Source organism: Anabrus simplex, chromosome 1, assembly GCF_040414725.1.
Source record: "Anabrus simplex isolate iqAnaSimp1 chromosome 1, ASM4041472v1, whole genome shotgun sequence".
NCBI lineage: Eukaryota > Metazoa > Arthropoda > Insecta > Orthoptera > Tettigoniidae > Anabrus > Anabrus simplex.
In genome coordinates this window covers 417,582,189-417,608,082 of record NC_090265.1, presented here as the reverse complement: position 1 = coordinate 417,608,082, position 25,894 = coordinate 417,582,189, and the positions used below count along the sequence as shown (strand labels likewise).

The following is a 25,894-nucleotide window of genomic DNA, read 5'->3' as shown; positions in this document are numbered from 1 at the left end:
ATGGTATACCGGTACGATTGTTATTGAGACCAGAAAAGATGTTGCACCTTACATTCTGTACATAAAGTCATGGGAGGTTTTGGGATTGTCTATTACTGTTTTAGTCCTAATATAAGAATGGGAATTTCACGTTTTGTGCTAAAATGTTATAAAAACTGCAGTCTTATTTCTTTCCGCACATTACATTTAAAAACTTAGTATTATTTCGCAGTCATAACGACTTGTACAGCGAGCACGGTTTCCAGCTAGGTACTGTAATTTCGGAAGTGTTAAATGATATTTTTTCTCTTTCCAATTTGATTGTGATTAGTGACGAGCAGAATTGAATATAATGCATTCAAGAACTTGAGGATCAATACTTACATTCAAAACCATATTCTCGAGTTCAACATAACCTTTAAAAGTGATGTAGACCTAATTTACACGGTAGAAGATTTCCATAAACTGACTGAACAGTATACCGGTGACCAAATTACAATGGATGATTAAAAAAGAGGGGTTTCGCTTTTGTATCTACTGTGGTCGATTGTTGTTTGGCTTGGCGTTACGGGTATTCGAATTTTCTAAGAGTTCGGCCGATCAAAATTGCTGAACTGAAAGAAGTTTTCAGAGGAAACCGACGAAGTTTTCTCGGTAAAACTGAACGTAAAGTTTCGAGATTAAGTCGCGTAGGCCTACTGGTAATTAATGTTTGAAGCCGGCCCCGCAGTCTAACTTGCCTGCCTGTTACCCAGAGGGCCCCGAGTTCGATTCCCAGCCAGGTCAGGCATTTTTACCTGGATAAGAGGGCTGGTTCCAGGTTCACTCACACGATTAGGCCTACCTTTAATAGAGGAGCTATTTAATGGTGAAATGGCAACCCCTGTCTAGACAGCCACGAATAATGGCCGAGAGGATTCATCACACTGCCCATGCATCACCTTGTAATCTGCAAGTCTTCGGACCGAGCAGCGGTTGCTTGGAAGGCGGAAGGCCCATTGGGGCTGTAGTTTGGTTTGGTTTAGTGGTGTTTGTAAGATTATAAGTAAACATATTTCATTTCTGTAATGTTTAGCCTAATTGTTGATGGTTTATTCATTCCCGGATTTTCAGTTTCCCCGTGTTATACGTTTTTTTTCCCCCCGGGGTCCCTCCAAAAACGGAGAATTGAGGATCCACTGTAATAGACTTTTAAACATATTACTGATAGAGTTTTTATTCCTCTAAAATACTCTGTGTATATTAACTGTATGTCCTAACCAGTGTTGAACTCCCAAGGCAGCACCATCATATACGAAAGAAATAACTAAGACCTCATGAAAAGTCAAACAAAAATACCTTTAGGTGTTGGTTTTGCTTCCTCCTCATCAGAACTGGAGTCTTCATCTGAACTTGATTCTTTCTTCTGTTTCTTTACAGATTGTACAGGAGCTGTAACAGTTTTCTTGGGTGGAACAGCTCCCTTCTTCAGAGCTATGGAAGAAAAGAGTCTAAATGTATACACATAGAATATATATATATATATATGTATGGAGAGTAATTATGTACACTGGAAGTAAGAGAAATGAAGGTAGCAAGAATGACTGCTCATACGAACAGGTGGGAACAATAGCAGGAGGACATTCAATGAGGGAATAAAAGTGAAAATCCACAGCCTGTTTTCAGTCATTTGATTGGGTCAGGAAAGGGGATAACGGTAAAATAAGAAATCAACTCAGTGGATGTGTATATAAAATGCTTTAGGAGGGGAATGGAATAGTCACCTACCAAGAACAATGGATCTCTGCTACCAAGGACAGCAATAAATTAACCCAAAGGGAAATTAAAAACTACTTTAAAGATATGAAGCCCATGGGAAATAGGTATACAAGAGAAAAGGTGACAAAAATGGATAATTATTGGCCAGTCAACTTGGTTTGTTTGTACACTCCAGAATGCATTCTTTCTGATTATATGAGACATGTTTGCAAAATTACTAACTAGTTTGACAGAAGGCACTTTAGGTTTAGGAAAGGTTATTTCAGTGAGGCTCACCTTGCAGGATTCCAGCAAGATATTCAGGAAATCAAATGGACTGTATCGCTATTGATCTCTCTAAGGCTTTTGATATGGTAGATTATGGGCGACTATTTATGAAAACGAGGGCTATTGGACTATAAAGAGTGGTTGAATGGATGGCTAAATTTCTAGGAACAGTGGTGTAAACTAATGGTAAACTGGCAGAAAAGCCAGGTTGTAAGTTTCACCAAGAGGAGAAGTCCTTTCAGTACAGATTCCTATGTCGATAGGGTGATAGTACCGCATGGGGATCACTAAGTACCTAGATGTTAATATTAGGAAAGCTCTTCTTTGGGAAAATCACATTAATGGGGCTGTAAAGAAAGGATACAGATATCTCCATATGGTTATGAGGGTATTTAAGGGCTGTAGTAAGGAAGTGAAGGAGAGGGTATGGTTCCAGTGTATGGGACCAACACCAGGACTACTTGATACAAGAACTGGAAAAGACACAAAGAAAAGCAGCACGATTTGCTTTTGGTGACTTCCGACAAAAGAGCAGTGTTAGGCATACAATTTCAAGGATAATTTAATAAAAACCACATATTCAATACTTTCCACTTTTAATATGGTTTGAATCTACATGAATTTATGTAGACTTATTAGGTCAGGTACATGTTTCACCTATTATTTTGGGAATCTTCAGCCTGTAGACAACTTTTAGGTCAAGGTTTGGACCTTTTTAACCAATATATACAAAGCAATATATACAACATATACAAACATTAATGATCTCTTACGACTAACATGCCAGGATAATAATTTTAAAAATGTGAACTAAACATAACTGTGGGTAACATAAGTTAATGGTGTTTTAACACATTAAAAATTTGTCGGTCCTATTCTTTCTATTAACTTATGTTACCCACAGTTATGTTTAGTTCACATTTTTTAAATTATTATCCTGGCATGTTAGTCTTAAGAGACCATTAATGTTTGTATATATTGCTTTGTATATATTGGTTAAAAAGGTCCAAACCTTGACCTAAAAGTTGTCTACAGGCTAAAGATGCCCAAAATAATGGGTAAAACATGTACCTGACCTAATAAGTCTACATAAATTAATGTAGATTCAAACCACATTAAACGTGGAAAGTATTGAATAGGTGATTTTTATTATATTATCCTCGAAATTCTATGCCAAACGCCATCTTCAATACGGAACAATAATGAGAGATGTTACTTGTAAAAGAGTAGTGTTACGAAAATGTTGCAAACTTTGGGCTGGGATGATTTGGGAGTAAGAAGACAAGGTGCTCAACCGAATGGACTGGGATGACTTGGGAGTAAGAAGACAGCTGCTCAACTGAATGGTATGTTCTAAGCTGTAAGTGGAGAGATGGTGTGCAATGACGTTAGTAGATGAATAAGGTTGAGTGGAGCTTTCAAAATGAGGAAAGATCATAATATGAAGATAAAGTTGGAATTTAAGAGGATAAACTGGAGCAAATATTCATGCATAGGATGAGGAGTAAGGGATTGGAATAATTTATGAAGGGAAATATTCAATAAATTTCCAAGTTATTTGGAAATAAGAAAAATTAGGTAAATGACTGACAGTCTAGGTACCTTTTGATGTTGGTGCAGGCTCTTCTTCATCAGAACTGGAATCTTCATCTGAACTTGACTCTTCCTTTTGTTTTTTTGCAGGCTGAGGAGGAGCAGCAAACCCCTTCTTCGGTGGGACAGCAGCCTTCTTCGGTGCTGTAACACCAGAAAGTATATTTGAAGCATATATCATGCAACAGAATGCTGAAAAACCCCAGGCTTGATAGTATAAGTACCTGAAAATATGGACCACAGTTTAATTTTAGTGTCAAGAGCGTTATACAGAAACAATAGAGTGGAACCTCGATTATCCGTTCCCGGAAACTACATTTTCCCGGAATATGCGTTCAAATTACGTGGTCCTGCAAGCATCGTAATTAAATCATGTAAAAATCCCGCATTTTCTGTTCCTCGAAGAAACAATTTCCCGGATCAACCGTCCAGAATTTCCAGTCCCATCAACGCTAAATCCTCGATCAATCGTTTTTTTAATAAACAGTATCTCATGAAAGGACGGCTATGGCATACTTATGGATCTTAGTATTAACGCCCCGTCATTGCAATTATTAGAGCAAGTACTGTGCCGGTACTGGAAAAGCGATCGGCGGTGCACTTACATAAGGGACCATCCTAGCATCGCTTTCGGGTGATATTGTTACGAGAATCTCAGAAAATCATAAAGCAGAGAGTGGCCACAACAATTGTAAGGAGATACGGCGCATTTCGACAGCTGTGCTTGAAGACCAAACTAGTTTCGTCAAATTTTCGCACTTACAAAATGTCCACATTATGTCCAGGGTTAGATGTTTATATTTTTAAATTCTTTCGATCGTACTGCTGAACAGGTTTACGGCACTTTCCTCAGGGCACTGAAGAGTAACTGGGCTTTCAGGCAGGAATCGAAACGGCTCCTTCTTAACACAAATTTAGTATTTTAATGTTAGCGTACATGATTATGTTAGCGAGACCAGAACAGACGTTGCACCTTACATTAAAAAAAAGAAAGCCATGGGACGTCTTGGGATTGCCTATTACTGTTTAGGTCCAAATGTAAGACTGGGAATTGCACGTTGTGTAAAAATACCAAAATCCGCTCGTTTTATTTGTGCATGTTACATTTAAATAGTTTGTATTATTTACAACTCGTACTGACGTGCAGCGAGCGCTCTTTTCAGATGACCTCAAGGTCACGAATAACCGTAATTTCTGAAGTTTTTATGATATTTCTTTTATCTTTCCAATTTGACTGGATTAGTGACGGGCAGCATTGAATGTAACACATTCAAGAACTTTTGCGAATCAATACTTACATTCGAAACCATGTTTTCGAGTTCAACATAACGTTTAAAAATCGAAGCAGGCCAAATTTACATGGTACATGATTTTCAGAAACTGCCTACAAACAGTATACCGGAGAACAAATTACAATGAAAGATTAAGAAAGGAAGGGATTTCGCCATCATGTTGGGTGCTTTTGTATCTAATGTGCTTTATTTTATTAGATGAGAGAATTAAAAACCAGTTTGGCTTGGCGTTATTAGATTGTTCAAAGAGTTTGGCTAATCAAAGTTGCTGAACTGGAAGAAGTTTTCACGGGAAATTGATGAAGATTCCCCTGTAAAGTTGAATCTAAAGTACCGAAATTTTGAAAGCGCGCACCGTACTTAATGCAGTTTCGCGGTCTAATATGTCTGCCTCTCATCCAGAGGGCCCAGGTTTAATTCCGACCAGGTCAGGCAGTTTTACCTGGATATAAGTCTGGTTCCGAGTCCCCAATCTAGAGAGCCAGGAATATCGGCCGAGAGGATTTGTCACACTGACCATGCGTCAACTCATAATCTGCAGGCCTTCGGGCTGAGCAGCAGTCGCTTGGCAGGGAAAGTCCCATTAGGGCTGTAGTTTGGTTTGGTTTAGGAGTTTTTGTAACATTACAATTATACAATTACCCAAATTGTTGATGGTTTTCATTCATTCCCGAATTTTCCATTTTCCCGTGTTGTACGTTTTATTTTCATGGTCCCTCGAAAAACGCAGAATCGAGGTTCCACTGTACTTAATTTTACACAACCCATCTTCATATTCAATTATAATTCTCCTAATAGGATTTTGAACTTAGGAAAGACATAATTCACTTACAAGTCAAAGCATCTAAGAAAGGAAATAGAAGAATTCCCTCACAAAAATAATCCCTTGCACTTTATTTCAGTTTTCTGTATGTTATGAACTGAATATAGGGGATATATGCAATCATTTATCCTGTCTCCTACTACAAGTGAATACCTGGCACATAACCTACTTTTCAACACAGCTCCCATCATTACCGTAACACTATTTATTCACAATTCACAAAACAGATGTCACCACATAATGAATACATCCCGCTTAATCAACACATTTCTATTTTTTAAGAGACACTATCAGAGTATGATTTCAAATCTTAAAACTGGATGGATAGCAGCATGCATTAAAACTAGTAAAGAAGATCAACGGCTACACACTCAGTTAAGCTGACCACATAGTAATTTCCATAAAGGCCAGCAACTATTTGCATAACGTGTGTAAAGGGGGTGTGTAGTATTTTTAGAGAGCGAGAGAGAGAGTAGTATTTATGATTAGAATGAAGGATGGAGTAGTAAGGCTTAAAAAAAGTGTGTAAATTCTAATCGCTCTTGGTTCTTTTTAACATACTAAAAATACACACAACTACTAATATCCCAATATTCTTTGAATGCCCACTGTAGTCTGTTGTGTTTATGAACAGTGAAATTGCGATGGACAGACATACAATACTCTCAATACCATTTTGAAGAGCTAATTTCAGACAGTATTTTCTTCAGCATTTTTTCTCTTTTTAAGTAGAATTAGTTGGCCGACTGATTGGCTGAGTGGCCAGCGTACTGGCTTTTGGTTCAGAGGGTCCCGTGTTCGATTCCCGGCTGGGCTGGGGAATTTAACCTTCATTGGTTAATTCCAATGGCTCGGTATTTGTGCTGTCCCAAACATCCCTGTAACTCACACTCCACACTATCCTCCACCACACTAACACGCAGTTACATACACACAGCAGATTCACCCACCGTCATCCGAGGGCCAGCCTTACAAGGGCTGCACCTGGCTAGAAATAGCCACACAAAATTATTATTATAATAGTTGAATTAGTTCAAATGCTTTCAGGAATAAATCCAATATTGTCTTAAGCTACAAACTTGTATAGTGGACCAAAAATTGCAGTGTAAATCAAGGTTAATGTACAGTACTGTTATTAGATTCAAATGACCAAACCACGCAAGTGTGTCTATGATGCTTCTGACAACTTTTGTAAAGTATACTTTAGACTATGTCAGTATAAATTTTGGGTACAGTAGCAATCCGCTATAGCAAATACGCTATACAACAAGAACCCCATTAAAACGTCAGTTTTTTTATGTCCCTTCAAAATCCTTACATTAAACTGTGTATTATCCTTCAGTTACAGCGAGGGCCTCATCACTGACGCATCCGTTATTATAAACAAATTTACCAACATTTATGCTCCCACCCATTATATTGCATGCGATCGATCATCTTCGGTATAATTTCCTCGCTATGTCCACAAGCTCTCCCGTGTCATAGCCTATTATTAATACCCATCGACTGCTGTTCTGTAAAAAGAAAGGGAAATAGGGGAACACGTTTTCGTAATAAATGCGTAAATAATGTGGCCGCTAGCAGTTGTAAACTCGTTAAAAATAAAGACTGGAGTAAACGATATCTTCATTTTAATGTAATATACGGAAATTAAGTAAGAATGTGATACACCTCAAGATATGGCAGAGTACATCACTGATTTCAGGGGATATTTCGTTACTAATCAACTCCAACATCACCTTTGAATGTCAACGAGAGAGATCGCAAATGCACAAAGTGAGGAAACTATACCGTACCGAAAATGATCAATCGCATTTTGTTGCAAACCTTTCAGTTTTCTTATTCAAACAGCGTCACGTACCCTAACTTAACAGTACTATACTATGATGAAAACACACTTCAAGCGCCAGTAGAGAAACTATAACTTTCTCGCTATAAATTTTCATAATAGCCTTTCCGTAAATTAACCAGACGCGACAAAAAATAAACTAACCTCTGAAATCAATTAAGCACTCTGCCATATCTCGAGGTTTATCCCATTCTTACTTAATTGCAGTATTTAGCCTCAAAATTAAGCGGTAGTTTAGTCAGCCTTAATTTTTTTAACAAGTTAACAACCGTTTTCGGACACGTTATTTACGCATTTATTACGAAAATATGTTCTCTTTCATTTTGAATTTTCTTTACGGAACAGCTGTCAGCGGGTATTATTAATCGACTCCGACATCACCTTCGAATGTAGACGAGATAAATCGCTAGTGCACATAGCGAGGAAACGATGCCGAAGGTAATCTATCGCATGCAATATCATCGCTGGGGTGTATAAATGTTGGTAACGGAAGAAATTGCGCGCGCTTAATCGCTCGTAATAACGGATGCGCCAGTGATAGGGTTCTCACTGTAACCAAAGAACGATACACAGTTTAATATAGGAAATTTGAAGGGACAGAAAAAAAGTCGTCGCTATAACGGAGTTCTCGTTATATGCCGTACTCGCTATAGTGGACTTCTACTGTATTTCATATTCCCTATGGGAATCAACATCTATATCATCTGATGGCCAAGCGGGCATCAATTTTTGGTAACGAGACAAAGTCTCTCATAGTGCATTGGCACTGCCGGTGGCTACAATTAGCCTACGCAGTGGCCTCCACGGTATGCACTAGCCAGCGTCTTGGTAGGTGTGCTAGGTACCAAGTGAAGAGCCCAGCCTAGCACCCGGGGGCGAAACGCTGGCAACCAGGAATGAGTTAGCTGGAAAATTTATTATGTCCAATAACGGATCATTTATATTGGTATTAGTGATAGGGTTCTCGCTGTAACCAAAGAATAAAACACAGTTTAATATAGGAATTTTGAAGGGATGTACAGAAGTTACCGCTATAATGGGGTTCTCGTTATATGCCGTACTCGCTATAGCGGACTGCTACTGTATGTGTCTTTACATGGTATAGCCATAAGAACTTCAGCAAATACACAGATGTTTATAAACAATTTCAACAATATTTTCTTATCTAATAAAAGTTAATTTTACACTTACCAACTTACAGACTTCCAACAGTATCAGTAATAGAAATTTCAGAGTCATGATCCACCAGAATGTCTAGACTTGGGCTTACTTCATTATCATTATACAGATCACCAGCGTGTCATCAGCTCCAGGACTTCTTTTTCTACCGCTTCTCCCACACTCGTGGGGTCGCGGGTGCGAACAGTGTTGCACATGCGGATTAGGCCCTGTTTTACGCCCGCATGCCCTTCCTGACAGCAACCCTATATGGAGGGATGGAATAACTATTGCGTGTTTCTATGGTGGTTGGTAGTGTAGTGTACTGTATGAACATGAAAGTGTTGCGACAAACACAGTCACCCAGTGCCCGAGCCAGAAAAATTAACCAGATGCGATTAAAATCCCCGACCCGGCTGGAAATCGAACCCAGGACCCTCTGAACCGAAGGCCTCAACGCTGACCATTCAGCCAAGGAGTCATCAGCTCCACGTATAGGCCTGTTATTGCTGTTGTCTTCCATGTGATCCTGTATGATACTGCCGAGTACAAGGGTCAACAATTCCTTGCATTCCCAGCACGCCTTCATGTTATGCTACAGTCCAGCTTAGTAATGTAATTCACCACATCCCAGACCAAAATATTAACTTGGCATATGCATTTTTAAAAATGAATCCTATAAACCAGGTGGGATATTGGAGGGTTCAAATATCAGATTGGCGAATATGAGAGGATGTATTGAACAACCAACTCATCACCTTCCCACTCTCACATACCGTCACAACCAGAGAATGCAAGACGCTCAACTTTTGTTCGGTGGAGTGGCCTTACCAATATAAAAGCAATATTGCACACATACCAGGTTCATCATCTGAACTATCCGAGTCTGAGCTGTCCTCTTGAGCAGCAGGAGGTGGAGCCTTCTTCCCTAATTTTTGAGGAGTTGGTGTGATTGCAGCCTTAGGCTTGATAGGTACCTTCACGGTTGGAGTATCCTCCGAAGCTAAAATAAGAAATGTTTATTCCAGTTATGCTGTGAACACTTTACATAAAGCTCTTAAAAATTAGGAAACCTTGTTCCAACAAGGTTTTTGGCATTGAATCACAAGCACTGAAAATTAAACAAATGAAATATATCAAGGTGTATAGCCATGAAAAGAAGAACTTGTTACATAAGAGTACTTATTTAAAAATTATGAAAGCATAAATCCCATTCTAGGTTAAAAACCTTTGTTATGAAAATGGAATTAATTTTGGTACTATTATGTATAAATAAAGGTCTTTTATTTTGGCAAAATAAAATTGTTAATTTTGGAATGTATTTTACGAAATAAATTGCATACTGATCGAAGATTTTTGTGAAATCTTTCTATTATTCTGATAAAGGGCTTTAAGAAGAACTCAATGTATTGTGCTGTAGTTATTAAAAAAAAAAAAGAAATACAGAACATTATACAAACAATAGCAGATAATTCTTTTGTACAATTGGCTGAAAGTCCCACTACAGATCTTGTATCGGTGATGGGATAGGAAAGAGTTAGGAGTGGTCTTAAGGTACAACACTAGCATTTGCCTGGCCGGCAAGAGTGCGGTTCAAATCCACTGTCTCCTGAATGCAACGGAGCTAGTTAAAAATAAAGACAGACACATCAGTGATACCTCAAAGGGAAGTTAAGCAAGTCTGCCCTGTAATATGAATTCATAGAGTACATATCGGTACTTTAAATTTCAAATTAGTTTCCTCCAAAGTAACAACCAAGCACAGTTTTGGCGATTGTACAAAAGTTAGTCGGCATTTGTACAGATTTCCAGCATTTCTACACACAAAAATGAAATGGTGTTGAGCCAGGCAGTCTTCTGTAGCTCATTTCCTGCAAGATCGCTGCAGTTCATTTGAAATGTAAGAGGTACAGATCAGAATACGATTCCACTTTTCAAGAGAGAGCCCAACATAAGGGACTTCTTTCTTGACCACGACTAAAGTCCCAGTCCAGTACCCGACTATTCCTGGCAACCTATACATTTTACACAGTACTGCCGTAAGTTCTATCAGTACCAGTACTTTCAACGCACATAACTACCAAATAATACTACGCAAACCCATTAATATATGTATATAATACACTCTCATTCAAAATGATCATGTGCGGCAACACAGTGGCGAAGACAATGAGGCCACTCACCAATAGCTGCACGAATATTGTCCAGTGGAATTTCTTTACAGCTGACAAATTTGATTTTTTTCACGTCTAAACACAGTAGAAGTCCATTATAGCGAGAATTCATAACAGCAGAAAATTCACTCGCTATAGCGGATTGTCGTTATATCCGATTTTTTGTAAAAGTCGGGAAAACCCCCACACACATTAAAATTGGTATGAAACAGCGATCAGTTTGTTCAAAACTTGTCTTTTCGCAGATAATTTCCACACTACAGCTTAGTTGATTGTTATTTTTTGAAATCCGATACTACGTGAAAGTGTATGTTTAATTTCATTCTGAAAAAGTTGTAGTACCGTATTTCCCTAATCCAAGAGGACCTCGACATTGTCCTTCAAAAAATTTAAATCAGGCTTAAAAAGTGCTTTGTAAAATCACATGGAATGCCTTTCTTGTATATTACGCATTTCAGACTATTTTTAGACGCTGAACATTGGCTTTAAATATACCGTATTTTTTGCGGCTGCACAATTATTCTTTATTCAACCTGTTGAAAATTTGCCGGCAAAACGTATTCCGCACGCCTCTACAATTCAACAATCCACCAGCAAAATAATCTTGCATACTATAAAACTGAATACTAAACCCAAGAATACAAACCTCCCCTTTACCCTTACACGAAACAAACCATAACACGCATATTTTCAACCAAGGAAGGGGCACGAAGATCAGAAAATCTGAAGTACCGGGAGGACCGCAAAGCCCGAACAATAACTTCAAAGGGATCTGAACGATGGACTGACTAAAGTGATCCTATGCAGCCATAAAAGAAGAAAAGGGTTACTTTCAATCGGCGTCAGATATAACTGGCTGCAGCTACACGGACGTCTCGCTTGTCGGGTTCAGCAAACTTCAGCGGCTAGCGATGTATTGGTCTAATTGCGGGCGTTGAAGGTCAACGAACGAGTTTATTGCGCCGCGATATGCCCATTCCGCCTCTGCGTTTTTCATGCACATACCTCACAATTTCATCTTCGACTTCAAAGCGTCCTTGTTGCGGGCCACTGAATGCATTTTTGTACAGTACGCATTTTTAAGCTATCTGTCTTCACACTAACGCCGAATATTGGCTTTAGTTAGGCCTATGATGTACTTTCTTCCAGCTGCACAATTATTCTACACGAACTTAAAATTGGCATCATAATATCGACGAGAACCCGTTGAAAATTTGCCGGCAAATGTATATAGCGAGAAGACTATACCATACCGAAGATGATCAATCGCATTTTGTGGCAAACGTTTCAGTTTCCTTATTGAAGCAGCGTCACCTATCCTAACCTAAGTGTACTATACGTATGTTGAAAACACACTTCAAGCGCCAGTAGCTATAAATTTACATGATAACAGCCTATCCGTAATTTAACAGATGCAAGAAAATACAAACTAAAATCTGAAATCAATGATGCCCTCTGCCACATCTTGAGCTGTATCCCATTCTTACTTCACTGCAGTATTTAGCATTAAAATTACTGGTAAGCGATCATTTATTCAGCCTTTATTTTTAACGAGTTAAAAACTGTTATCGGACACGTTATATATGCATCTATTACGAAAGAAAGTTCTCTTTCATATCGAATTTTCTTTACAGAACAGCAGTCGACTGGTATTACTAATGTAATAGATAAGAAAAATGTTCCACCGATCAATACATTTATTGTGGATGAATTATTACACTAGTACCGGTTTCGACCTATCTTGGCCATCATCAGCTAGCACACAAATTTACAGTCATGGGATAAATTACAAAGAAGTTACTTAAGAGCATCCGGATGTCTGAAAAAAAATGGAAGTAAAATATATTGCAGTATGTTGCGTTAAAATAGCTATGATTAAAAGTAGTGATGGTTAGAATAAACTAAAACCTATTGATTGAGCATGGACATGAGTACATAAACACATTAAAATATATGCCAAATCATGACACTAAAAATATGTAGCACATTAAACACATTAAAACATGGTATATTTTAAAAACGTCTATTAAAATTTGAGTTCATGTTGCGTTTCATTCATTCTTCAATCCTCTTGTAGTTCTTGTGTTGATTAAGTTGAATATCGAGAATGTTCTATGGTTGATATACTTTGCATTGGTATGTTATAAGAACTCTTGTCCGTAAAATTTGAAAATTAAGTTGATCCACAATAAATGTATTGATCGGTGGAACATTTTTCTTATCTATTACATTGAATCCAATCAATGCGGAATATGAAACTTATAAATAATAATACGGGTATTACTAATGTCGACGAGAGAACTCGCTAGTGAAAATGGCAAGGAAACTATACAAAAGGGGATCGATCGCAAGCAATATAATCGCTGGCGTGCATAAATATCAGTAACGGAAAAAAATAGCGCGTGCTTAATTGCTCGTAATAACGAATGCGTCAGTGATAGGGTTCTCGCTGTAACCAAAGGGTAATGCACGGTTTAATATAGGAATTTTGAAGGGACAGAAAAAAATTGGCGCTATGAGGGGGTTATCATTATATGCCGTACTCGCTATATCGGACTTCTCTGTATTGTGGTGCCATTTTTGACATGCTATCGCCTTGAGCTTCTGCCACAGACAATAATCCAATGGATTTCAACTAGGCCAGTAAGTAGCAGCGATGAACCATGGGGCATTGGTTGCCAACCACTGCAGTGTCGTTTTTGCTGTGTGTGCAGGAGTGCTATCCTGCTGAAAAATCCACTATAACCCTCCAAACAGTCTCTGGTGCACACCGCCAGGAAACCGCCTAGAATCCCATGACAGAAGCACACACAGTACTTTCTTGCTTCCTCGGAGGACCATGCCTATACACAGCCGTTCTGCTTGTTAAATGACTTCCATAGTAAATATTTCTTCATCTCTTAATAGGATGTCTTGATACTGGCTCTCCCATTACGTCATTAAGAAAGCCTGGGATCAAACCAGGGGGATCAGTTTGTAAATGCCATGTGTATCTTTTACATGCACCAACATGTAAATGATCCTTCAAAACATGAGACATAGTTCATGGAGATATATTCATTTCATAAGACAAAATTGTTTGCTTATGCAAAGGATTGCATTGAAACCTTGCATGAACAGCACTGACAACTTCTTTTCTGCACACAGCTAAGAATGCCAGACCTGATGCAATCATTTGCACCAGTTCGTTCAAACCAGGCTACTGTCTGATAAAAATTTTATTGGCTTTACGCACCACTAACTACTTTTACAGTTTCTGGAGACACCGAGGTGCCAGAATTTAGTCCCGCAGGAGCTCTTTTATGTGCCAGTAAAACTACAGGCACGGGGCCAACGTATATGAGCACCTTCAAATACAATTGGACTGAGCAAGGAACAAACCTGCTAAGCTAGACTCAGAAGGCCAGCGCCCGAATCGTCAGAGCCACTCAGCCCAGCGCTAATGTATAAAACACAAATTGTTCAATGATACTGAATGGTTTCAGTGTAGAAAAAAAAATCCTTAGCTCACTTTCCACAATGAAATAACGCCAATACAGTGATAAGATTCTCATACACACTCCACTCCATCTTCACTGCTGCCTGATGTTGGCACAATGCAAGCCAGTTACTGAGTCATGAAGGTGACCTTGTGGACGACACAGTGCTGCCACGCTTCCTCATTCATTCATAATTATCATACTACAGCCTATTTAGATTTTACTGACAGAACTTATGACAGTACTGTGTATTTTTCTTGGGAGGAACGTGGCAATCGAACTGATGAGCCCAAATGACGAAACAATACAAACAAACACGGCCTAACCACCCAAAAGGTAGTTCTATTCCCAAAATTTTACGATCTGCAGTCATGCAAGCCATTTTTGGGATTTCTTGGAATAATTTTCCTGGAATAATAGGTTGCATCGACTACATCCATTTAAGATGCCGCGTCCCAATCATCAGATGCCTGTCACATACAAATGGAAGGGATTCTTCTGCTTTTTTTTTAAACTGCCTAATTGAACCACTTCAATAATTTTCTGGCCATCATCTCTGATAGGTTCTCTCTCCGAATAGCCCAATAGTTTTTAATTTGTTCTGATCTTTTCTGTCATTCCTCGATTGTAAATACCCTTTTCATTGTAAGTACTTTTGTCTATTTTTATGAAAGGAAGGGATTCTATTACTGCATATTCTATTTACTGCCAGGTAAGTGCACAAAATACTGACACTACAAGGTAGGTTGACTGCAAGCTTTTTTTCCTCTTCGGATTGCTGTAGCGCTAACACAAGTAGGTTTTCGGCAATGATGAAATAGAAAAAGACAAGGACTGGTAAAGAAGCAGCTGTGGTTTAATAAACTACGGATCACCATCCTCAAGGCTTGAACCCACAATCTCTAAACTACATCTATTTTACTCGTACTACGCAGCCACCTCGCTCTGTTCCACGGTAACATACCTGCCAACTTTACAAAACAAAAAATCAGGAGATTTCGATATGAAAATCAGGAGATACAATTGCTCAAACAGCTCATTCTACATACAATACAATACTATGATACATTTATAACACATATTGTCTCCAAGCCCGACTATTGCTAAAACGAAGCTAAAGGACTAAAAATTACACATCTCCATCACCTAACAGGAAGTATGTAAGAGAGATGATCGGTCTCTGATAAGCCTTCTGAAAATAGTATGAACTCATGCTCCACATGTATGAATTGGTCATTCACTTAAATGCCGTTACTTAGCAAATGCATTGATTAATATATTGCATCAAGCGCTCGCACGATTATGCGAAGCGCAATGCTGTTCGTATCAAATAACTAGCTGTTGTACCCGTGCTTCACTATGGAATTCTCAGAACGACTGTCCGTATAGCTTTCCTAACCGAAGACAACATAGGTCATTACAATGACGTCAGTACGAATGTCACGATTAAAAGTAATGTCATATGAAATATTCAATAAAATGAAAAACAGAACATTTTCTCACTTTTAAAGAAAAGTACAACAGTGTCGATCTAACAGTTCAAAGTTCCAGAGCTAGAATGAACAGGCCGCAGACTGCCATGAATACTACTGTGTGATTATTCCATTTAAGATGATGCCTGTTGTTTAAAGGGAACATACATCTAGGCCATAGGCCCCTAATGGTACAAAATGTAATGACAAATTTAAAAGACCAAAATCATCAACTGACCAGAATTCAAAACGTGGTGTTCCTCACATAGTGGCTACTAATCATAGGCAAGGCAGAGCCATGGTGGCACTCATAAGAGCTGTAATAATCACAGGTACTATAAAACTCACCCTGATTCACGCACCGTCGCTACTAATCAAAAATCTATTGTGTACCTAACATAGTAGTACTATGCGCAAGTAAAAGCAACCAAGCATGTTGGTACTAATTATAAGTAGTCTCATGGTTCTAATTCAAACATAGCTACGTCGCCCCCTTTAGTCGTCTCTTACAACAGGCAGGGGATACCGTGGGTGTATTCTTTGTATTCTAAACTGACTATACATTTTTTAAAAATAGTACTGTATTCTACAGAGTAATTTAAATTCAAAATTTCTCCACGTCACGATGGAATGCGTCTTCCGGAACTTGTAGGGGTAGCTTTCCGCAATTTCACTCACTTCAGTGTGTTTCACAGTTGAAAATAGAGTGAAATCGTAATTCTTTTGTATTCAGCGCTTTAAGGAAAGCCACAATATCACGTAGCAGGCAGTACGCGGAAAAGCAGAATCCGCAAAAACTGGTGAGGGTTGGCATTTCTGAATTACAAGATAGCTGTTAATTCTAAATCATATAATTGGACGTCCGATTTCTGTATTACAAAGACTTCAAATTAACGAGGTTTTACTGTATCGCAAAAATAACATCAGATTTTGCTGGTGTGTCTATTTCAAGTGTTTACAGTGCACGAAAAGAATTATCCACCATAGGTCGTGTTACTGTCCAGTAAAAAGAGATGACATGTGATAAGTGTTTTAGGCCCATATTCACTAACGTCTGTAACTTTTGTCGTTATCTTAGATTTTCAAAACTCGGATATGTCATTATTTTGGATAACGCTCACTTCCGTGCTCACCACAGAATTTATTGACTCGGTTTACAAAAACCAAGTTTTTGTTTCAATTTCAGTTTGAACCACACTTTTTCATACTGACGTACAGAAAACAAATGACTATGTGCTGCCGCCACTATCAAATTGTAAACAAGCTTTTGATTCCATTCGGGGTTTGCAAATAATTTGCATAAATTATGTCCGCTATTGAGCAGAAACAGAGAAAGAAGCCTAATATACCATTCCATGAGAGTGAATTGTTATTGAACTTGGTGGCAGAAAGCATTAACAAAAGGAATAAGAAAAACCAATTATAGCCTACACATTGTACGTCACTCAAAAAATATGTCAGTATTCCTTCATTCTTCATTAAAAATCACCCAGCCGTGTACCATAGAAGATATTAGCTATAATCAAGAATTCATTTTAGGTATGTGTTGAGAATTCCAGGTTATGTTCAGAAGCTTTAGATAACCTAAAATGTGTCTGAAAATCAGAGTCGTCGTAGTCCTCGAAATATGCCGCACGTTCTTTTATCCATCTAGGATGTTTAATAATTGCATAATCTTGATATTAATCGTCGCAGTGATTTAGATATTCCAGCCGCCTACGGGAGTTAGACGTGGAGTGTGACGAACTTGTAAGTAATTTAGGAGAGGATTCTAGTGATGCAAGAGACAATGAATCTTCCCACCTACCGGGAATCGAGCCTATTGCAAGTTCAGATTAATGAAATACCCGTCACGTAAGTAGACCTACTTGCTCATTTTCATGGAAAATATATTTCATAGCAGTGATATTTGTGTAAAGACCACGTGGACCTCGCGGAGTGATACGAAATATTTGTTTATGCCTAAGTTACACTTCCGATGAAAGGAATTTTAGTTCATTACATTTTTTTTCAAAATGAGCCTTTCTAAAATGAGAGTGCGGGCATTATTCGACAGCAGAGATTATTCAGGTAAATACGGTATTTAGCATTTTTATAATATTCTGGCTATATTTCGTGCTTATTTGCTTAACTAGCACAATAAATCATATTGTGCGATTTTTGGAGAGCTTATTTTGCTAAAATACGGTACCAAAAGTTCCTAGGTCATATTGGCAAGATGTGAAAATTTTTGCACACATCGCCATAGCAAAAAATATGACCCCTACGTATAAAAAACAAATTTGGTGTTATTTCGCATGAATATGTATGCATATAAAACAGACAGAGAGCAGCAGCTCTACACTCCATGGCTAAAGGGTTAGCCTTTGGTCCAAGTTGTCCGTGTTCGATTCACGGCTGGGTCAGGGATTTTAACTTCCATTACGTCTGAGTCCTGTGTGTACAAGCACGAATTCAGCAAATTCAGTTCAGGTAGGGCCCTATCCTCACAGATGCACAGGTCGCCTGTCAGGCATCAAGACCTGCAGCAGGTGTCTCTGGAAGCCACACTAGGGATGAGATTCATAGTCACTAAAAACAGTTAAAATAGCCAGGCATATACGCACTAAAAATAGCCAAAATAGGCAGGTATAAATAGACACCACTGTGTAAAATAAGCAACCAAACCTGCATGAAAGATTTACTTATAATTTGATGATGCTTGTTGTTTAAAGGGGCCTAACACCAAGGTCATCGACCCCTAATGGTAAGAAATGAAATTACAAATTCAAAATCAATCACTGACCAAATTAAAAAAATGTCATGAAGAATGAATGGATGGATATGAATTTAAAACAATCAGTGGATCTGAACAAAAAACTATCATAAAATAGTATTACTGACCAAGGGACCACTTCTAAAGCACAATCCTGAATCGAGGATGCTTGTTGTCCAAAGGGGTCCAAAATCCAGGTCAACAGCCCCTCATAATGGTACTTATCGCCAGTAAAATAGAACCAGGGTATTTGTCCTGATGGGGTACTAATCGAAAGTAGCGTAGACTCATGGTGTTCCAGACATTATGGTACTACTCACAAGTATTGTACATAGCACAGGTAACGCAGAACTATTGTGCTTCTCACATAATGCTCCCACACATAGGCAACGCAAACCGATGGTGTTCCTCACCTACGTGTCCTAATAATGGACGCCGGTATTCCCGTGGTGTTCCTGATATGGTGGGTGCTAATCACAGGCAACGCAGACCTACGGTGTCGCTCATATAGTGGTACTAATCATAGGCAACGCCCAGATCCGTGATGTTTCTCACAATGATACTAATCACAGGTACTGGAAACCCACAGTGAACCCCTCTCTGTTGCTACTAATCACAAACCTCTGGTGTACCTAATATAGTGGTACTACTCGCAAGTAAAGGCGACCCATGGTGTTTCCCGCAAGATGGTACTAATCAAAAGTAGTTTCATGGTTCTAATAAAATCATCCCTTGGTTGCCCCTTTTAGTCTCCTCTCACAACAAGCAGGGGATATCATGGGTGTATTTTTCGTCCGCATCCCTCACCCACAAGGGGTACTTATAATTTAAGGTAAACTCAATGATTATGGAAGAAATTTACAGCTGGCAACTTTTCAATATTTTCAGGTAACAATTGTGTTCTAATTTTATGAAGAATATGTACATAAATCACATAAAGTGATGGAACAAAATTTCAAAAAAAAGCTGGTTAATCGGGCTTCATTTTGCTCCACTCACACCACCTCATAGCACACTGCCTAGATTTGCTCTCTCTTTCTATCCTGAATATTGTTGCAGGGCCCTATTTCCCTGAAAGCAGCTACCTTCCCAGATTCTTGATCTTACTAATGAGATTTTAGTAACAGTTACCAACATTTCCAAGAATATAACATCAATACTTCATATGGACCACTGCTACTGGATACTGTCAAATACCCTGTGGTCTTACTATTAGATCAAGTCACTTATCTTTCCCTTAAACTGCCCCATGTTCATATGTTAACTCATCCTTTGTAGGACATACCCTAACATTTTGATGCTGTTATCCTCCACAACTGATAATTACAACCAACGGCTGATATATTGTTATCTATATCATCATTGAACAGTGTTTTTCTCTTGACTTTCCCACTGTAATATGTCAATTTTATATGTTAGTATTTACAATTTAATTACAAATCAGGTACCTGATTTATGCCTTGAGGTAGTACTATGACTGATGATGCCCTCAAGGAAGGGCAAAACATGTCTCATATGGAAATAATGATAAATTCCTAATGTTTAAAATTTCTAATGTATTGAATAGGTGACATAATAAACTATTTAGCACCCTACAAATGATCTCTCTGTCCTGGGAGACTTTTGAAAATGGAGACTTCAACTAAGCACAACTAAGACCAAAGTTGCCTGTTTCCACTCTAACCCTATTAGTACCAAGCAGTTTCCTGAAATCTGGCCAAAGATACCAAGCCATTTTCAATGGTATTGCAGTCTTCAAGAAATAATTATATTAAGCTATTTGCAACACACCCCAAGACCCTCCAATGAATGGAGGCGCCCAAGTTGCCTTTTTTTTTTTTTTTTTGCTAGGGGCTTTACGTCGCACCGACACAGATAGGTCTTATGGCGACGATGGGATAGGAAAGGCCTAGGAGTTGGAAGGAAGCGGCCGTGGCCTTAAATAAGGTACAGCCCCAGCATTTGCCTGGTGTGAAAATGGGAAACCACGGAAAACCATCTTCAGGGCTGCTGATAGTGGGATTCAAACCTACTATCTCCCGGATGCAAGCTCACAGCCGCGCGCCTCTACGCGCACGGCCAACTCGCCCGGTCCAAGTTGCCTTTAGGGCCGGTGTGCAGTTCCAGGATGTCAGGGCGATGTACTGTCCACGGAGGCACATTACTACACACTCTGAAAAGCAAAGAACCACAAGGTTTTCAAACACTGTCCGAATTCCATGGAGACATAATTCATCTGGATGTGTTGTCCATGGATAAGCAATATGAAAACAGCACTTGCTCGAGTCTCAGATGTAAGAGAGGTACACCAGACTCGGAAAAGCAAGCTGGCTATGGGACTTGTACGGAAAGCTACCAATGTGCCCTATAAAAGCGTAGGAGAACAGTGCGATCAGCTACCACAATCTTATTATTGAAAAGGAACCTCAAGACACCGGCACATGTCTACTACAGGAAGAGTGACTCTCCCTACATAAAGCTCAAGACGCAGATGAGTGCACATCTGGCAGAAGTGAACAGAGGTCTTGACCATTGAATACCAGAAGCGATGTTCTATTCTCTAATGTTACATTCCCATGAGAGCTTGCTGTAACTGTCGCTCTGTGACTGCCATATTTTGAGAGCTGTAATGGTTTTTCCTCTCTCCCCATTCCTCCCCCTATTTGCTTTGTCACACTGACACAGATAGGCCTTATGGCGATGACAGAATAGAGAAGAGCTAGGAGTGGGAAGTGGCCGTGGATTTAATTATGGTACAACCCCAGCATTTGCCTGGTGTGTAAATGCTAAACCACAGAAAACCATTTTCGGGGCTGCTGACTGTGGGGTTACGACCATCTTCTGGGCTGCCGACTATTGGGTTCGAACCCACTATGTCCTCAATGCAAGCTCAAGCTACGCGCACCTAACTGCAGGGCCAACTCGCTCAGTGGAGCTACAATGCAGGTGCAAAAACGTCCGCATAGAGCGATGGTATTACTCCCTAACCCGCAGCAACGACGACGTGTTTATGGCAATCGCAAACACAGTTACAAGAGGTTCCCCATATTCCTGTACATGGTATTGTGAACACACCCTCCACACGGAATAGAAAGAGCAAAAAATTTGCAATAAAAACCAGCTTTCCCTGTCATGTGGTGTTACACTCAATCCAAACCGAAGAAAACAGCCACCAAATGCAGTTTGCATACCAGTTTCTCAGTGGTGGAGCAAGCACTTCTGAAGTACTCAAAGTTAGGTGTTCAGGTGAGTTATCTTTCGCTCCGAGGCTCATTCTTTGGTTGAAAGCAATTTGCAAAGAACTCTTCCAGCTGACTTGATAGGCCTTCTTTCGAGAGTTTTTCCTCCCTTAACCTTTAGCAGTCCTATGCCACATCTGCAGGATAGCAGTTCGTTGATGATTTAATGTGCTATTTCCTGCACTAAGGTTTCATCAAACCACCCAAGGGGAACTCGTTCTGCCCACAGACGTTGGTTCATCCTTAGGTTTTCAGGATTGGTACTGGCCACCCAAACCTCGCCCGGACAGTTGCATGATGTACCGTGTACTCTCGCATATGGTAACAGGATTTCTCCTGACCTAACTTGACCTGAGAATCTTATAGCTAACAACTGAACCGGTTTGAGAGATGTAAAATGCTTGCCCCTTCACAAGTTCAGAAATGCCATGCACAATCGAGAAGGTGCCTGAGTTTGATTAGCCTAAAAAGATAGGATCAGAACAATAGATTGTGGATCAACCACAGTATAGTATTGTGGGAAGTTCTGCACAGTAAAGAAGAATTTCACAATGTTGTATCTGTGGCATTGAAAGGCAGACTGTCACACACATCGTACAAGAAATGCCCTTGAAACTCTTACAGTAGCAAAGAAAACCGTTCTCTTACATCCATGTGTGAGATTGATGACTAGAGAGCCTATTTGAAGACAGCAGTGGAAGAAGATTTTCATTGTCTATTATGTTTTCGTATTTGTCCTAGTCACTTATTTCTACTGTTCCCTCTCCCCACACAAACGCCATGGTGCAGCAGACCTAATGGGCTTCACCCTCTCACTGCTCAGCAAAGGCCTGTAGATTACGAGGTGACAAGTGGTCAGCACAATGAATCTTCTCAGCCATTAATCTTGGCTTTCTAGACTGGGGCCATCATCCCACCGTCTAACAGCTCGTCAACTGTTATCATGCAGACCGAGTTGACCTTGAACCAGCCCTCAGATCCGGGTAAAAATCTCCAGAGCCTCTAGGTGAGATGCTAGCAATATTGCCCTAAAACCCCACAATGATCTGCCATTACATTCAGTCCATTGTGTTCCTTCCACATTCCTTTCTCTCTACATGTGAAATGATTTGACATTTGGGTCATCCTTGCCGATACACTTCCGTAATGCATTAACTCAGTGCCGTGTGGCCGCGAGCTGCTGCTAAAAATGATGCGGGGGGGGCTGAACTGTTAACCATGCTTTCCTTTTGTGTGTACCTACAATTCCTGCTGCACGGTGGCAGTATAAGTGATATGATGGGGGCTGATCTGTTAGCCTCGTTTTTCTTTCATCTGTATCCACAATTTCTGCTGCACGGGCAGCATAAGTTATACTGCCGGAAAGACTTAAGCTTTTACTCTCTGGAAATATCTATAAAATGCGATATTGATATCATATTTTTATAAAGGCTTTCTTTCGATGCATTGTACGCTTGGGAGCCGTGCACTATGCGGCTTTGTGTCACTTGTTATCTCATTTGTTTATTTACTTTCAATAGTGTAAGGATGGATAAGTAAATGAAAGATGATAATACATAATGATTTAACATAAGTGATTCGTTAGAGAATAATTTATCGACTGACAAGTGAAGTAAAGAAGAGGTTATTGCGTGTTTAACCAGCGCGCATGTAATTTTATAAAAATTACAAACTCTCAAAGCGTACCACGAAGAATTGTGTAAAACATTATTTTTATTTAAAATTATCTGAATCTTTTCACAAAAGTATCATACCCATGGTAAAAATATACTATAAATGTAAAAATTCGGTCACATTATGAATTTTTTTAAAAATACAAAATTTGTACACTTTTAAACGAAGAAAATGAAATTCTATTGCAGTTATAGTCATACTGCATGTTGTCTATTCTCCTGTGTGCTACGGAAAAAAAGAACAGGGATTTACCTCCAAAAATGTAAGTAGGAGAATATCTTTCTTCAGTGTCAGCGTTTTCATTAAAATTGTCTTGGCATTCTTAGCGCAACTACGACTTACAGCCTGGCATCAAAAGGGTAAAGGATGGTCTGTTAAAATACTGTCATTTTTTTTGTCTCGCATTTAAAACTGCATCATTAGGGGCTATGATATATCAATTTCATGCACGACATGTCTCTTGATACTAACCTGTTTTTCTTGTAATTCTACATAAAATGAACTAAGTTCCTGCAAATAAAATATTTTCGTCTGTCCCTCTCCGGTATCCCCAGGTTTGATAAATGATAAATTGATAATTGAGCTGCTCTGCAATTTTGGCAGCGCGTGAAAATGTGGAGATGATCATTGTTCTACAGCATACAAATTTAAGTTTATAACTATCATTCACCTCATTGCAGAGTTATTTCAACACAAGACAATTACCTAAACACTACAGGTGAAATGAATGGCTTTAATGAATCTGATACCCAACATTCTAAATTTCTGGTTCAGCAATGACACAAGTAAAGGCTGAATTATGAAGGAAGATCACTATCATAGTACTAAATGAGAATACTTACAGTCAGAGTCTTCAGAACTGCTCTCCTCTTGTTTTGCTTGTGTATGACCCTTTGTGACAGGCTTGCTGGGGGTTACTGGTTTAGCAGGAGATTTAGGTGGAACCTTAGTATCCTCTTCAGAAGAATCTTCTTCACTGGAGTCTGAGGACTTCTTTGTCTTCTTAACTTGAGGTGTTGGAATTTTAGCAGGTACAGATCCTTTTGGCTTGGACTGAACTTTGCTAGGAACTGAAATAACAGAATGACGTATGTCCTTAAACTACCCTTCAAACAACCTTAAGTTATTTGTAACTATACTAAATTTTAGTTACTAGTAGGAAGGTACACCAAACGTTATTCCACATAATATAACGCAAGAAAACACACCCCCAAAAAAAAATCCCACAGTATAATCAACAAGATTAATTTAATTTTTAGCTAGTATCCCTACTTAACAAGCAGGTAATGGTCTGTCAAGTCATCAGGCCAGAGGCTGATTGGATCTTCAAATAGCAGCACCAAAGAATATGCGATCATATGGAAACCGCAAAAACCAATGTGAGAGCCAAAATGACGTGTACTAGGCAAGCTAAGGAGTGAGGTAGTTTACTATTCCTTTCCTCACTATTACCAAATATTATCAAAACACAAAATAGTAAAACCTGGAAAAATATAGTCAACATTCTCACCACAGGGTGAAATTATCTACTATTATTACACAAGATGTAAGTCTGGACACTAACAACTATTGTAAACCAAACTGCTATTAAAAAATATAAAAAAGAGCTTAAGCACCCAAAAAAAATATAAAAAAAGAGCTTAAGCACCCAAAATAAGTGTCACTTATCACTGAAAACAGACTACTTACCAAATGAAGAACCAAGGGTAAAGTTCAATAACCTAGTATAACCATTCAATGGCATGTGGGTCAGCTGATGAGCCTTTGAAACTTATGCTAAGGGAATGATCAACCAGATTCACTCGGAAAATATGTCCAGCAACTGGAAATCCAGTTGTAATATCCAGTTATGTCAAATAGCCGGAAATAACTTGCTTATTCAAATAAGAAATTGGATGAATACAAAATAAGAACGGAGATTCGTAAGCTCAGAACCCCGTGGTCACCGGATGCTTACGGTCGTGAGATATTATTTAATATATGAACTGAGGCTAGCAAGTGAAGTTTACATTTTAAACAGTATGAAAAGGCAAGTCTACCATATGATCTTCAGATCCAGTAATGACGCGGCGGAGGCCATGACTTGACGTTATAGCTTAAAGGATCAAGAAGGCGCTGAAGAAAATAAATCGACTGCATACGTCATGAAGACAAACAAATGGTGAAGTGTTCCTTCGTGCATCTGACTAATCAGAAGAGATGGTGTTATCTCGGAATTCATTTCCTCAAATGTCAAAAACATATGGAAGAGAAGTTACAAGTTAACGAACTTAGCCTAAGATATGAAACGCGGACCAACATTATTAATGTAACAATTTTGAAATTAACTTTTGTTTTTATGAATAATTGTATTGTAATGAGAAAAACTGAGACTGAGGGTTG

General features: G+C 39.0%; 1 protein-coding gene across 2 annotated transcripts in view; it reads right to left on the bottom strand.

Annotated features, from left to right (window-relative positions):
* The window catches only part of LOC136856884 (nucleolar and coiled-body phosphoprotein 1), a 182,824-nt gene that overhangs the window by 77,605 nt on the left and 79,325 nt on the right, over positions 1-25,894 (bottom strand). For both annotated transcript variants that reach the window (XM_067135102.2, XM_067135103.2), the window contains exons 5-8: positions 24,355-24,582; positions 9,579-9,722; positions 3,607-3,741; positions 1,318-1,452 (exon numbers count right to left, since the gene is read on the bottom strand). In XM_067135102.2, coding sequence (XP_066991203.2) covers positions 1,318-1,452; positions 3,607-3,741; positions 9,579-9,722; positions 24,355-24,582 — 642 coding nt within the window. The remainder of the gene's footprint in view (positions 1-1,317; positions 1,453-3,606; positions 3,742-9,578; positions 9,723-24,354; positions 24,583-25,894) is intronic.